This window comes from Cyanistes caeruleus, chromosome 2 (assembly GCF_971803275.1).
Source record: "Cyanistes caeruleus chromosome 2, bCyaCae1.hap1.1, whole genome shotgun sequence".
Taxonomy (NCBI): Eukaryota; Metazoa; Chordata; class Aves; order Passeriformes; family Paridae; genus Cyanistes; species Cyanistes caeruleus.
The window spans coordinates 91,500,764-91,516,521 of record NC_141702.1 but is presented as its reverse complement, the minus strand read 5'-3'; the positions used below and the strand labels follow the sequence as shown (position 1 = coordinate 91,516,521).

General features: G+C 36.2%; 1 protein-coding gene across 3 annotated transcripts in view; it reads left to right on the top strand.

Annotated features, from left to right (window-relative positions):
- BABAM2 (BRISC and BRCA1 A complex member 2) overlaps positions 1-14,640 on the top strand; it is a 167,242-nt gene extending 152,602 nt beyond the window's left edge. For all 3 annotated transcript variants that reach the window (XM_086870020.1, XM_086869998.1, XM_086870009.1), the window contains one exon: positions 11,330-14,640. In XM_086870020.1, coding sequence (XP_086726146.1) covers positions 11,330-11,493 — 164 coding nt within the window. In that variant the 3' untranslated portion in view covers positions 11,494-14,640. The remainder of the gene's footprint in view (positions 1-11,329) is intronic.
- The last annotated feature ends 1,118 nt before the right edge of the window (positions 14,641-15,758 follow it).

Sequence of the window (15,758 nt, the reverse complement as noted above, 5' to 3'; positions counted from 1 at the left end):
GTAGTAGTGGTTGCCTGTGGAAAAGTGTGCAGTCATGTTTCCATTGTATGTTCCACTATCCTCAAGAATTTCTGTTTCCTGTACTGGTACATTTCTGTTAAGTAATCTTACCTGGCTTTCCTTCTTTTCTTCCTTTGCTTGCTTTTTGAATCAACCTCATAACATCTTAAAATTCTGTGGCAAGGGATCATACATGTGTGGTGTTAATAACAAACTGCTGGCTTTTTGCATTCCTGCCTCCTCATAGCTCAAGTTGTTACCCTCTACCTCTTGTATGAAGAGAGGCAGCAAATAGTTAATCTGATGATCCCTTCTATAACCTTTGTTTTATGGACCTCTTCATGTCTCTTTTGTCACCTTTTCTCTTGCTCTGTTCTCCTTCTTTATCCAGAACCTCTCCATTTTCGTGATCATCCATGTCCTGCTTCTTTCTCCCTTTATTGTTTCTGTGATTTTCCTTCTGGGTCAAGGAGATGGCTGTTACTCATGATGCATTTACCGTGCATTTATGTGGTGATGTAGTGATACTGTCTGATTTACTCTTTATTCTGCTTCTAACAACATCTGATCTTGTTTTTTGCATACAGATGAAGGCTAGTTACAGTGTCATTTTAGCACCAACACCTCCTTTCTATCTGTTTTTCAGAGCCTGGTTTTTATGGTAGTAAAATTATGTCTTTTTCCTCACATATTTCTCCTTTCATGTTTGCCAATATTGACTTCTCACCTGGTATGTTACCTCCCAGTCTCCTAGAACTGTAAGAGCTATCTGCAGTTCCTTGTAATTATGCCTTATTTTTCCTTCCCTGACTAAATTGTTAACATTAACAAACCTTTCCATCTTCCTTTGCTTATTTTTGCATATCACGGAGTAATATGGACAACAGGTCAGAACACACATTTCTGTGCACTTCTCAGGTGACTTCACTTAATGGTATTCATCATTTATTCCTGTCTTCTTTGTATCTTGGCCTGCTGTTTATCCACTCGTGTATCTTTTCTCATTCTGTGGTAATTCAGGGGGTTTTATGCCTTTGAAAACCTTCCCAAATACCTGTAGGTGAGTTGAGCAGTGTGTGTCACTTGAATTTTCGTTGTCCATGTGGTTTTGATACCTTAAGAAAACAGAGACTTGAGAAGCACAAGTTTGGCTCCTACCCAATATATCATAACTACTTAAGTTCACTAATTTTGGACTATTTATGATTTTTTATAATAATTTCTATTAACAGTCTCTACCAATTTGTAAAGTATGGACATCCCAGACCTCCTGACCTTTTTTTAATTGACATCACAATTCTCTTGGTACCAAGCTGTTTTAAGCAGAAGGTTACAAGCTATTTAAGAGTTTAACTTTCTCACACAGTTTCTCTGGAACTTGGGTGTGAATGTAATCTGGGACTGCTGATTTGATTGTGTTTTGTTCATTTGTTCATTACCTTTTTGGCTGACATTTCTGCATGAGTTGAATCTTTTGGTACACCTCTTAGAAAGCCAGATTCTGGTATGGCAACCTCTTTAAGCACCTCCATTTCATTTATCCTTTGTTCTTTATTCTGAGCATTCTTTTTACTTTTTGACCGCATTTTGTACTGTCTGGCAACATTTCAAGGACCACAGCTAATTTATTCCTTAAATTAATACTGTATTTGTTTTATTCGACTTTTACCTGTTAGTATTAAGGTTTATTTCTGTCTGGTTTTCTCCTTTGGATGGGTGTCCAACCTTTTGAGCATTTACTTTTACTTCTAATAACAAATATGTATCTTTTGAATAGCAAAGAGAAAAAACTGCTTTAATATGTTCTATGTAATCACAGATGTGTGGCATCTCATCTGGTTCCATCTGGCTGGTTTGTCCTAATGAATATCTAAGGAGGTTTCTTTTATGGTTTGGTATGTTGCCTTTGGCCCCTGTTGATAAGCAGTCTGGCAAAGCAAAGCGGATGGTATGATGAAATCAGTACTTTCTCCTGCAAGCAAACTGTTTTCAGGGATGCTGGTTGTCAGACTTGTTATGGATGCATCTGTGGTGTAACTCTTCATTTCTGCCTCTGAACAACAATTAAGGGATTCAATAATCTCTTAAAGATAATTAAAATTCTATTATTACTACTGTGAGCTTCTCTCTTCTTGCATCTCTACGCTTGTCTTTCCTTACAAGCTTCACTTCTGAACATATTCTTACCCAGTCTTCTCTGCTTTTTCTTACTACTTATATCATCATTACTCATTCTTTACCCTGTGTTTTATGCTTTAAAGAGGTTCCTAGTTGCATCTTGTCTCACATTGACTCTCTTCTTCATATATAATAAAAAGTTTGTAAAATAATTGCTCTCCAACAGCAGAGCTCATTGTGCTTTTATGTAGCCTAGATAGGAGGAAACAATATATGTCTTGAATAAACACTATCTCTTTAAGAAATTAACCTTTACATGGTGTGGGAAAATATGGCTATGGCACTTGGGCAACTAGGAAAAATAGAGCAGATTTGTCATGCTGTAGCTCACAGGACTGGAAATTTTCTGAAAATTAACACTGTATTTAAAAAGACTCTATGAAGAGTGACTTTTTCCATGATGGCCTTGGAATATTGTTCTCCTGATCCACTGATAAGGAAACAGTGACCATGCTGTGACAGAGATATTCCAATGCACCTTTCACAGACACCCGTGAACCAGTGGGGAAAATGGAAGTTAAGAAAGCAGAAGCAAAATTTGCTATGATCTAAGACCACAAACCATCATCTGACTGAAGTACATCTATTTATGTACATTGTGGAGAAGGTGAAGGAAGTGAAGTGTTCATCTCTTGAACTGACTGGCAAGCAGAAGGCATTGATGAAACTGTTTCAAAATGAGAGGTTTATTTTTCTATGTGTGCTTTGAAACACTTAGATTTACTGTGTTTGCAGTACACCTTTGTAAATTTTTAAATATCTGTATCAGAAATCTGTGAGACATTAAATACCAAAAGCTTGATTTCCAAATGGTTTTAAAAAGTTGCTTTCATAGTTACTTCCTTGGTCTGTATGAACAGATTATGTCCAGTAGGTGCTAGTTTTGTCTGTTACTGTCAGTAAAGGCCCATGCATTTGGGAGCACATATATCCTTGGAACCTAAGTTAGCATCTTTTACAAAGTGATGACCCTACTTATGCTGCTGCTTTAAAATAAACATTAATTAATTAATTAATTAATTAATTATTTAATTAATAAACATTAATTAATACATAATGATCTGCAATCCTGGCTCCAGAGCAGTTCTCTAGAACTCCCTTCCTTTATATTTTGCTCTTAGTCAGGTTGTTACATTTATGGTTGTTTCATGCTTTGAACATATTGCCAAAATTCATTTTGCTTTATGGTAAGTTGGGAAACAAAGTCATCATACTTTTTCCAGCAGACCAATGTTGAATTCTTCACTTTATTTATAAAATCAATTGATACCATAGGTTTTTGGAACAGATGCAAATGTATAGCACAATGAAAATTTAATTTTTGTTTGCTTCATATGGATTAAAGCTACCTGTTAATTCTGCAGTCAGCAAACTATTGAAAAATATGGCTTAATATAACCATTTCTTGTGCCTTTCTATGTGACTTGAATCAGAAATGGCAGTAACTCCAGAAAGATCTTCTGGAGGAAAAAGATATTGTTAGTAAAATACGGAAAACAGCTTTTGGACGTGAGTGAATTTTAATGTTTAAACTTCTGATATGTACTTGATATCACTGGTTCTGCCATTTATATTTCCTGTAACAGTTTGGTAGCACATGTTTTGTTTTTTTGTAATTTTGGAGATAAGTTTCTGTTGTGCAATATTATAAACTGAGCTGAAAACAACTGTATTTCTTAAAAACTTGCATTTTGATGGCTGCCCACTGCAGACCTCCAGATCTCTTGATGCTTGATTACTGTTCTACCTATCAGCCTGGCTGCACAGTCAGTGCCTTGCATGGACTGTCAGGTAGAAACAGGCATAAGAAGACAGAGATATTCCAATAATCACCTTGTCAGTAATTCACAAGAAAAAAAGGTAGAGAGAGAAAAATATTAGAAGACATGGATTGTGATGGTGGTTTTGGTGGGTTTTTTTGGCACTCAGGAAAAAAATTGCTAGCAGCATAATGGCATTGTGCACTGACTCCTTTGTACATTTATGTGTTTAGACAGTTAGAGTAGCAGTAGTTTAAGAACTATTGTCCTGCTTTGTATAAACACTTCAGATATTTGCTTGGCATCACCAGTTCTGGAGATGTATAAAATGGAGAACTATGTAGACATTGTGCTTCACATAAAAGCAAAATATTTGCTATAGATAAAGGTTCCTAATAAGGAAATTATAGACCACATCCCAAAGAGCATACTATCAAGAAGCTTACTTTAGAAACATGAATACATGCCAAGTATCGTCATGTCTATTTGAAGTGAGAAAGAAATCCTGGAAGGTACCTATTTCATTCTGCTGCTGTGCTTGGATAAACTTTTGTGGTGTTCAGATTTGAATGGTGGTTTATAAATGCTGCTGTCTCCTGAGTGCCCTATGCATTCTGTAATCGTCCTGATTTTCATTAGCTCATGAGCCTTTGCCACTTGGCACCTGGCCCTGTTGTGGGTCTGCCTGCAACAGCCCATTTCCAGCTAGACAATCAAAAATTAGAGTGCTGAGAACTATTTCTCACTTCAGTTTTTGTAACATCTTGGATGTGAAGACAATGATATAACAATCATTTTCTCCCAAATAGAGGTATCACAGAATGTCTGCTGTAGTTACTTTTCTGTTAACCCATAAGTTATCCCAAAGAAGGAGATGGGCTTATTCAGCTTCGCTGTCAGTGTTCATGTATCTTTAGTGTGGTGAGGAATGCTGTGGAAGTGCCTGTGAATAAATAGGCAACATGGTTCTCCCAATGGAAATATGTTTTTAATGCATTATACATGGTAAAAATAGCAAAGAAGTTCAAATATCTTGTGTCTGAGTTTAAAAGGAAAAAGCTACACTTTAAATGTTGGCATAACACCTATTAAAAGAATGAGCTTTTAGTAGATTTCCAGACTTTTGTATTCAGCCCTTATTCAGTGCAAGGCACAGATACGCTGGAGGAGGGCATGAGCACAGGTTAAGGATGAAATGAGAAGTCATATGGCATTTGACCTAAATACATACCCACTGTTGAAATTAATGCACCAATTTATTAATTTAAATTCCTTTTGTTAATTAGTGCCAATCACTTGAATTAGGTAGCTCCTGACAAAATGTATTTAGAAAGAAAATTATTATATATACAAAAAAAGACAGGTTGCATCTTTGATTTTGCTCTGTCAGAAGCAAACAGGAAATCTTAGAAAGTTTTGAAAGTTATGTTAAATACTTTCTATACAGGAGATGAATTTTTAGGGTTTACATGAACCAAATCAGCTGGATGTGCCTGTGTGGTCACAGGAGGACAAATACTCTCATCTGGCTTCCAGAAGGTATTGTTGTAGGTGTTCAGTGTTTTCAAAACAAGTTTTCACTGTGTCAAAACAAGTTTCAACAGGAACATAAAAATACAAAGGCACACTACATATGTATGATCCATGCAAAAATACTTTGTACTTCAGAAAGTGAATAATCAGGTGATGTTGATAAAGCCTGGAATACCTCTTTTATAATTCTAATATGGCTATAGTGTTGAAATAGTTTATATAACAAGATTTTATTGCAAAGTGTCAGCATAATAATACTAGTCTGGAAGGAATAGGTCAAAAACCTCAAGAAGTCTCAGTCTATCCTTCACTCTGACCTATATCCTTCTTAATTCCTGTTTTCACCAAATTTAATTGAAAGAGGGGCAAATATTGCTGTTCTAGCTAATTTATGAAGATCAGTCATCTATGGAGTTGTTTTTCTGTCAGGATTCAGTGAGTTTGAAGAAACTTGTAGATGTCTTGAAGCAGTCCTAGGGTATGGCAGGAAAGTAAGATGGGATGCAAACTGATGTAAATCCTGGAGGTACAATTCCTTTAAAAGAAGTGGACAGCAGCTGGGAAAAATGCCTGGGATTCTTGATTGTATCTCAAACAGCTGGACAGGATACCTCAGTCCCAGGATTGTTCAAACAAACTCAATTTACCTCCTGGACAATTCAGACGGTAGAGGACTACTGAGGAGAATGGGGTACAGACCTTACACTAGAAGACTTGGAAGAATTAAGTAGAACTAGTCCAAGATCACTATGACTGTAGGAGTGCCTGCCCAAGTCAGATCTATTAACTTGAAAAAGTTGAAGAAAAGAGCTCATATTTTCCTGTATGCCTTGTCTGGAGCAGGAGAGAATGGATGAGTTTGTCAAACACACTGGATACTGTGATTTTGAATACACTAAGGGTCTATAATTAGAGCCAAATAGTTACAGAATTAAACCACAGTTGCACTACTTACTAAAATATTTTACAAGAATTAACTAAAATATTGAAATAATGGGTAGTATTTAAGAATAAAGTTTGCTCTCAAAGCCAGGAGTAGGAAAAAAATCCAAATGGAATATCAGAGTATTTTCTGTTTTCTGATGAGAAGGAACACAATATGTGTGCCTGATGCAGTGAGAGAAGGTCTCTATCTATGTCTTTGTGAAAAGATTAAAACTGTGGCTCAAGGGCTTTAATTTGCCAACAGGGGCATTGTGCTGGTAGTAAAAGTGTTGCTGTACTGCTAAGTTGTTCTTGATATGGACCATTATGATGATTTCATCCCCTTAATTTTCCTCAGATTATCTCTTGATGGAAAAAGCACTTGAAAGTCCGACATCTTGAGCTGAAACAAGTAAAACATGAGTGCAAATAGGGCTAGCATAGGTGAATTTGAGATCAGCATGCTGGAAATCTTGGCAGTCATAAACTGAGGAGTTTAAGGGGAATGTATTTTGTGAATGACTTGGGAAGATGATTCATCACCCCATGATGATTGTCCTTGTCCTAGACATAAAAACCAGAAATGTCATTGATACAATGCTGTGTATGCTTTTTTCCTCACAGAGTTTGAGTCTTGATGTTGTGCTCTGAATTTACCACCTGAAGATTTTAAGAGAAACACCTAAACAACCCTTTTAACTTTTATTACACCAGCAGCAGTAACTAGAGCACAATTGTGTAGTTTGCTATAGTACCAGTCCAGCAAAATCAACAGCAGAAATCAAGTGTGTTGGTGTTAGAACGCTTTCACTGTAAATATATGGGATGTGTTGTTTGATGGGAGATTGCAGCTACATAATTTAAAGTTTTTTCCAGATTTTCAGCATAGACATGTAAAGGCAAAAGGTATTATCGAGTGGTCAATGCAGATTTCTAGCAACCACATTTAAAAAAACCCAGCACTAAGTTACCCTGGGAAAAAAACATACAGTTAGAATGAAATTTTACAAAAGCACGTGAATTCTGAGTAAAGAACATTATAAGCATGGCAAACCCACACCCTGGGATTTAGAGATGTATGGTCTTCTGGAGACCTTGTACCACACTCAGTGTTTCATATTACTGGAAAATATGTAAACAGCAGGTAAGCCAATTCTATCTTCTTTTAGATACTTACCACTTACAATAAAAGCAAGACTTTCTTTCCACTGGATAATAAGGTGAAGGAAAGAGAAGTGCTTTACTCTCAACAAACGTCCTTGAGCGTAGCACCTGGAATCCATTGTACTGTGTCAAGTAGATATAGTGGTTAACTACAGCAAAATGTGTTGTTTTCTGGAGTGAGGAAGAAAAATTTCCATAGAAACCTCGTAACTTACTACCTTGAACTTGAAAAATGACCATTTGAGGGAACAAAAACAAATAGACAAAAAACAATGGGGTCTTATAAGAAGTTCAGCAGAGACTTAGACATGTGCCCATAAGTGTATGAAGATTGGCACCCACTCTAGGCTGAAAAGAAATCAACTCTTTAAACACCATTTAAGCAGAGATGTAAACCATTGTGGGAAGGATGCAACACTCATCATACTTTCTTTACATGAGTGTTGATTGTACTCAACACTCATGTAAATAATATCTGTGTACTTTGTACAAATGGGTTTCTCTGTACTTACAGGAGAATTTATGCAGGTCTTCTGAGCTTGGTATAAGGTCAATGTGATACATGCCTACCAAGAACATGGTAGATGAAAGCTGGAGAAAGAAAGATCTCCATCTTTCCCAGAAAGGAGAAAAGGCATTGACCAAAAGCTGATTTCTGCCATTTGACACAGCCCTGAGAGACCATAGGTCAAGTTAGCTTTCTTCATCTTCAGTGTAATTCAATAGGTACCCAAATTACTGTTCTTGAGGTTTTCTTAATAACAGTTCTCCAGAGCTGAAAAGCATATCTAGTGTATATAAAACTACTAATTTCAAAATAGTTTAGAGATAATTTGAGACTATCATGTGGCAAAGTTTCTGAAAAAAAAATTCTGATATTTTCATATGAATTCCTGTGGTATAGCACAGTTCATTGTTATCGAGGGTGTAAATTCATGTGAATGTGTTAATATGAATAGAATATGAGGAATGTATCTTTTTCCGAAGTTCATGTTTATATTCACTGTTTCTCTCTGCCTGTATGTACAGGATGCTGGAGCATGAGTGTTGTCTCTTGATTTAAAATCTTTCTATAATTAGTAGTATTGCATGTGAAAGATGCTGTCTTTACCATGCAGTCTATAGCAGAGTATTGTCCTTCAAAAAATTTTATATTTCTCTTAAAGTTATTCCATGTCATCTGTTGTGACATAATAGTTCATGGTCCTGTTTGGCAGAAACATGTGCACTTTGACTTCAATGCCAGCTGGTCAATAGATGAGACTTACTTAGAAGGTGATTGGTGCTTCTTTTCCTCCTTACTGGTAATCTCTGCAGAGACTGTTGTAATTAAAATGTTGTAATTTCCATTTCACGGGAAATTCAGGTATTTTAACACATGGTTTTGTTCCAAACTTTGGATGAAAAGGAAAAATTCAGAAAACAAATTCCAGTGTTCATTAAGGAGTTTCACTTACCTTCTCCTACTTCCCCATCTTTTCTCCACTATCTACTAAGTGTGCTGTAGCTGATACAGTCCTGTCATGTATACTGGGCTTTTGGATCTCTTAGCAGGGCCTTTTTTGTTTGGTTTGTGGGGGTTAAGGGAGCACTTTTAATTATTTTTGTGTGTATGTGTGATGAACCATAATTATCTCTGATTTTGTTTTATCTGAGATACTTAAGGTGTATGGGAGAGGGACAGAAATGGAGGAATATAACCTGAGTACACTTGTGGTACTGCATTTGCTTCAGTCTGGAGAAGACCAAAATTATAAGGACAACTTTAAGCATGTACTTTAAGGTATAAAAAGAAAAAAAAAAAGTGGACATTTAAAATTATGAAGTACTAAAGGAATTTTTTTTGTGTATGGAACATCGCCAAGAGGTTCATACGAACTACCAGTGAAATAACATCCTCTTTGAAACAGTACATCTGATCAGAATGTAGGGAGGTGTGAGACTTAGTTTTGCAGCAAAGGATACAAGATCTCCTGCAGGAATCAGTGAAAAGAAAGGATGCAAGTGTAGATAAAGCTGGTGTGGGAGGGTGTTTGTGGTATCATAAGCATTCATTCTGGAATTTACCTAACAGAAAAGGCATATATAATTACTGCATATAATGGAGTAAGGGTGGGTTTAATACAAAGCACAGAAATGCTATAAAGGAAAATAAATAACATGTAGGAAAATAGTTCTGATTGTATCCCATTTAATGATTGATTAAGAATTTCTGCAGCTTTGGAAGAGGGAAGTTTTAAGTAACATTAATCAAGTCAATTAAGATTACGTGCATGGAAGAGAGTCTGCAGAGAAGCTACCAAAGAGGAAGGGAGAAGCTATTTAAAATAAGCAGAGAAGCATAATTAAATGTTAGGACAGATAAAACAAGGACAAGTAAAAGGGATAGATCCTGACATTGATAACATGCAGGTGGTACTCCTTGAGCTAGCAAAATATGTAGAATTAATCAGGACTTAACAAAGCTATAATTTCAAAGGTTTGGTAGGAAAAACAGATACAGAAATGGCACTCAACTGTTGCGATCAGGGCACAGGCAGACCTTCTCAGCTGGTTTATGTACGTGTGTGTGCCAGCATGAACAATGGCTTTTGTAGGCATGTTTATGAGGGTTGTTTTCTGAACTTTGCTTCAATAAACCAAAGTGTGTTCTGTAAACACACAGCACAATCTCTATATGCTATAAAATGTGTGTGCTGGTTTCCATTTCTGGGATCAGCTCCTCAGTCCAGAAATGCTTTTAGTTTCCTTTGCTCTTTTAATCTTTGGACAGCATCTTGTGTATTTTTACAGCTTATTAATTATTTTGCCAGGCTCGACCTCACAAAGAGAGAGGAGTGTTCTCTTCATGGTCTTTCAATGTTTTCAGGTGTGAGGAGGTATGATTGTTGTTCAGTGATTGCCAAAGCTTCTACTGCAGTTATGAAACACATAGTGATTGGGAAGCTAATCAGTGTGCGTTTGCTTCAGGAGGTAAACCAGAGAGATCAGGAATCTAATAAATGACATTGCAGCTCTAATAAATGACTGTTCTCACTTTAAAGACAAATAATTGTTCTCACTTTAGATTTCTTATTGGTGAGAAGAATAGGAGAAAAATTCATAGAAATCAGTGATAGAAATAGAAAACAAGATCTAAAAAAAGTAAAAGGAGAAAGTGAAAGTTTGGCGCAAAACACGGTAAGCAGAAACCAAAGGCAGAATGATGAAGCAACTTCTAATATAACTGGCAAGTAAAGGGCATCCCTAGGACATGTAAAATACATTTATTACATGGTTGAGTGTCTCAGCAAAAAGACCTCAAAGGTACAGTTGTAACTCAATCTTGGATGTGTAAGATTAGCTGATTTTATGGATTTATGAGTCACTTCATCCTTTGTAAAGAAGATAAAGACTAAGGTTCAAAATAAACAAAGCACACTTTAAAAAAGTACATTATCCTATAAATTTTTAAGTTTAATAAAAGGAATTACAGTTCATACAATGTTGTTAGTATTTATTTGCTGCATTTTATGTAAACTGCTGCCATCAGCAGTGACAGTATTGTGACAAGGTTTCTGAGACAGATAAAGAGATTATCTTCTACACATATTCTGACTTCTCTTCAGTATTTTCCTGCTCCATTCCTTGTCTGTCTTTGGGCCTTTTGTACCATATGTAAAGCCTTTTCCACATAGGGGAAATAGGAAATGTGGGAAACAAAAAGTGATTCAATTCATGCTTTTAAAATTATTCCTTCCTAATCATATATTTTCTGTTCTTTTCACTAGGACATATTTCAAGACATTTGTCCCTCAGTTCCAGGAGGCAGCATTTGCTAATGGGAAGCTTTAGACAGCTTTGGGCATGGAAACTATACTGGACAGATCCTTCAGCCTGCACATGTCAGCCCAGAAGAAGAATGCTTGGAAATGGGTTGGACTGTCTTGAATAGGTGCTTTCTTGCCTCTGAACTGGTTTTGGTAGCTTCAGTTTTTGAAACAAAGACCTCACTAGCATGCTTAGAACTAAATATTTAGTACTAGTCCTGCCCTTTTGCCTCTGCCATCACCATATATATATCACCATCACTATCTATCACTTTATATATCTATTATATTAAATTTAAAAGGGTGTGTATTGATATGGTAACACTTTCTTGTGCCAACAATGTCCTGTATGTTATGCCTTGTTTCCTTGTCTTCAGATGGTCTAAAAGGGATTGTTTTTCCCCATGGAAATACGACGTTATGTGTGTATTTAGTTAACATTTTCAGCTTATCCTAAGAAAACATAAAACTGCCATATGTACCAGGAATGCCTAATGGATGTACAGTGCCATGTTCTGCCTTGGAGGTTTGTGTCTCACTTGGTTGTTACTCTCACAGGTATGGATATGAGTTGCACACTTCAATTCCCAGTGCCTTTCCAGTTGGTCTGAAGTTAATATGGCAGGGTGTTAGAGGTTTGGTGTTTTTTCTAATACTTCTGTTGAAAGCTCACATTATGTGAAATGTTAGGCTTTTATGCTTTGTTTTTATCTGCAGTTGTACAGTTTTGGTGTTTTCCTAATGAGCGCCCCTTGCCATTACAAAAAAGTTCTACTTCTTTAGTACCAACATGCAAGTAACTAGTAACTAAACCAGAATAACAAAATAAAACTCTTTCATAAACCTGTAATTTTTCCAAATAAGATAAATACTGCTAAGAAGCAAACTTTCAACAAAGGGATGAATGATGTCTTGGAAAATAGTTGATGAAATAATGTAGGGCTATAGGTATTTAGCTTAATGTTTAAGTTCAGCATATCTTCTCAGAAAATATTTTCAAGTGTATATAACTGGAAATATTACCTCCGCTAATTCTGAAATGCCAAATGCAAAATCCCACCTATTCATCCTTCCTTTCCTGCTTCTGTCAGGCACATCAGTTGGGATTAATGTTCACAATGTCACTTCCCCAGTTAATTTTTGAATAGACCAAGGTACTTTCCAGTAAGGAATAAAATTAACAGAACATGTTGCTTATAAATGGTATCTGGAAAATGTGCTCTACTTCTAAATACAAGGAACTAAATACAAGGAACTAAATGAATAATATACAGATGATACAGTGGAACTGGAAAATATTTAATTTTAAATTATTCACTGCAGCATCACATGCAAGGAAGTCTTGTAAAACTTGATTGGCAGTGTTCTCCTACCCTTTCTAACTTATTTTGCATGAAAAATAGTGCTTTTCAGGGTTTATGTTCACCTAGGAAATACAGATCGGTTTTGAGTAGTGGAGCTTAATAATTCACCTCTAGAAACTACAAGTATTTTAGCTAGTTTGTGGGCAAAATTTAATTTATGTTTAATACTGAAATTCTTGGCAGAAAATTAAGCTGCAAACAAAATCAGAAGCTTTATTGTAAGCCTGCAGAGAAGGCATATTCTATCCTGTGATCCAGCCCTTTGTGATTCTCTGGGCATTACCTAAGATCTGTCAACAGTTTCAAAGGTCTGAGCCTGAATTCCCTCTGTGGAGATATTGCATGAGGCTTTTGCATGCTTAGAGCAGATGTGGAAGGTAATGGTTTTATGTGGATAGTAAAATCATAACTGAACAACATCAAGTGACTAAGAACAAAATATTGTTTAGTATACTGGGATGATCTCACTTCTACATTTCTTCAGGTAAAAGCCAAAGCCACAGATGCATATTCAAGAATAAGCCAACCTTGTGCATGGGGTAGGAGAAGGAGGGTGGCTAATGAAAAACATTTGTTCTCATAGTGTTCAAAATCTGATAGAAACAATCTCTAGCCATCTTCAAAAAGTATAAACCAAACCCTTAAATTGCATCAGTGCATTCGTGGAATCTTAAATTTTATAACTTTGTCTTTGATTCAGTGTTGTACTGATTGCACCAGGAACACAGTGCTTTATATACCTGATTGCCCAAGTGGCACCAGTTTTGGGTTTTTTTGTTTATCTTTTCAGAAGTTATCATAATTTCAAGGATAGCAATTGCAAAATAGTTTGAAAAGAGGTCCAGTCTTCAGAGTTTAGATTTATTCTCAACCAAAAATGCAGCCTTCACCTCAGTCCTAGTAATTCTGAACAATGTACTGCTTTATTATTAAATAGTTTTAGAAGCCATGTAAGAAAATACTTTGAGGGTACTAAAAGCCTAAACCAGCAATTAATTGTGTTGAATTCAACAGTTTCACCAACTTTTCACTAACACACATAGAAACAAATTAATAGTTTCAGTCTAATTTTAACGTCATGGTACAATTGGTAGTATTTTGAAGAAAAAAAAGGTAGAAAATATGAAAAACTGTACTGTTTGTGTTTAAGATAAGAATATCAATTTTCAGATTAGAAGAAAAGGCATTTTTGTTACACTTAATGAACATTTTCTTTATTTCAAAGTCACCCTTTACTCTTTGACCTACATGGTATTTTATGGATCCCTTTCTCAAAAGTATTGGGAGTGTTAGCTCTCCAGATGGGGCATTGAGATGAGAAACACTGAAATTAATGGATGCCTCTCTCCAGGAGAATTACCATATAAATACTATACCAGAAGAGGGTTTGTTTGAATAATTTTATATCAAACCAAGTATCCATTGAAGGCATTTAAGTTAGCCACAAAAGTTGGGATCAAATGAATTGGAGTTATTTCTGTTATCTCCTGTTTTACTATAATTTCCATTGTGGCCATTTTAACAGCACCAAGACTCAGCACTTCCTTCCCTATTATGTGATATATGCAATTGAAGGGAGCAGTCAGACCTAGGCTATTTTCCTTGGCTTATAAGAACCACAAAAATAGCAATATTGCAAACATATCAAAAAGCCTAAACTCTACACTGTCCTAGTTTTACTGAAAGAATGCAGTAAGTCTTGAGTTACTGAACTCTGCTAATGCATGGTTTTCCAAAGATCCTTAAATCACAAACTTAAGAGTCAAGCCTTCATTCATCTGCATACATAATCCACTGTCCTAGAAGTAATACCAAATCTTATGGATTCAAAGTCAGTTTTTTTATGAACTTGCTGGAAAGACTGGACAAACAGCTGGAAGAATAAATAAAAGGTAACTATACCATAAATTGTTTGGCCTTCATTGATCTTTCCTTTGTGCTTTGTTGATTGGCACTTTTTATTTGCAGAAATAGCATATTTTAGTATTGTCACTGCCCTTGAACATCCGCCCATTCATACAGAGAGTAACTTGAGTCAATTTTTGAGAAGAGATCATTGCTGGAGTTAGCACAGATCTCCTGTGCATTGTTAAACCCTCCCTAGGGATGTTTCACTCTATGTTCCCTTTCTCTCATTGTGTCCGGAACCTACAAATCTTTGCTTCATCTTTGGTGAATCAGTTGGTAGATGAGATTTAGCCATGAAGTGCAGTACTTTAAGTCTCACTTAAGGTGGTTTTACACAGAGACTTCTTGCCTAGGAAAGAAAGGATTAAATACTCCCCATTGAGCAGTGCCCCCTAATACAAAACTGGGGGTTCAGCAGAGCTCAGAAACCTGTTTAAGTGATGAATGGGGATTGCAGCTTAGACCTCCTTCTGTGTCAGTACCCTTAGCCAGAGAAGCAGCAGGCAGTAGAAACCTGTAGCAGTACATGGGGCTCACCAGTGCAGGTCTGAATATTTTTAGTACCATGTCTGTGCAGCAGTGACATGGGCATGAAGGGGCAAGTCCTTTGTCAGTGCAGAAGGGGAGCTTCTCACCTTTCTAGCTTTGTGAGGAAGATGTGCTGCAAGGAGATAGCAAGCTTTGGATACAATTTATGACTACGATTGTTAGTTATGGGGTGCTGTTCCTTGCCCTGCGAAGTAAATGAAGTCTGTGACCAAACTGAACTGCCAGTGAACACTCTTCCCTTAAATTACTTTTGTCTCTGTAATTGATGCATTGTAACCCTCATTAAACCTAAAAGTTACTTCTTAAATGTTACTAAAATTCCCTTAAGTCATCTCCTTTCCAGATTTTATTTTCAGGTCTCTGTCCTCTTCTGGGACAATTTTGCTTCATCCTTACTTGTTACTGCTATTTTTAGCAAACTTGAGTTCTTTCTTTTAACAAGGTAACAAGGTGTATGCCAACATCTTGTGGACCTACATTAAATACATAATTATTTGCTATAAGAATAAGTAGAAGCTGTTTTTTATTTACTAAGCCAAGTGTTGTGTTCTCCACAACAGAAAAATTCT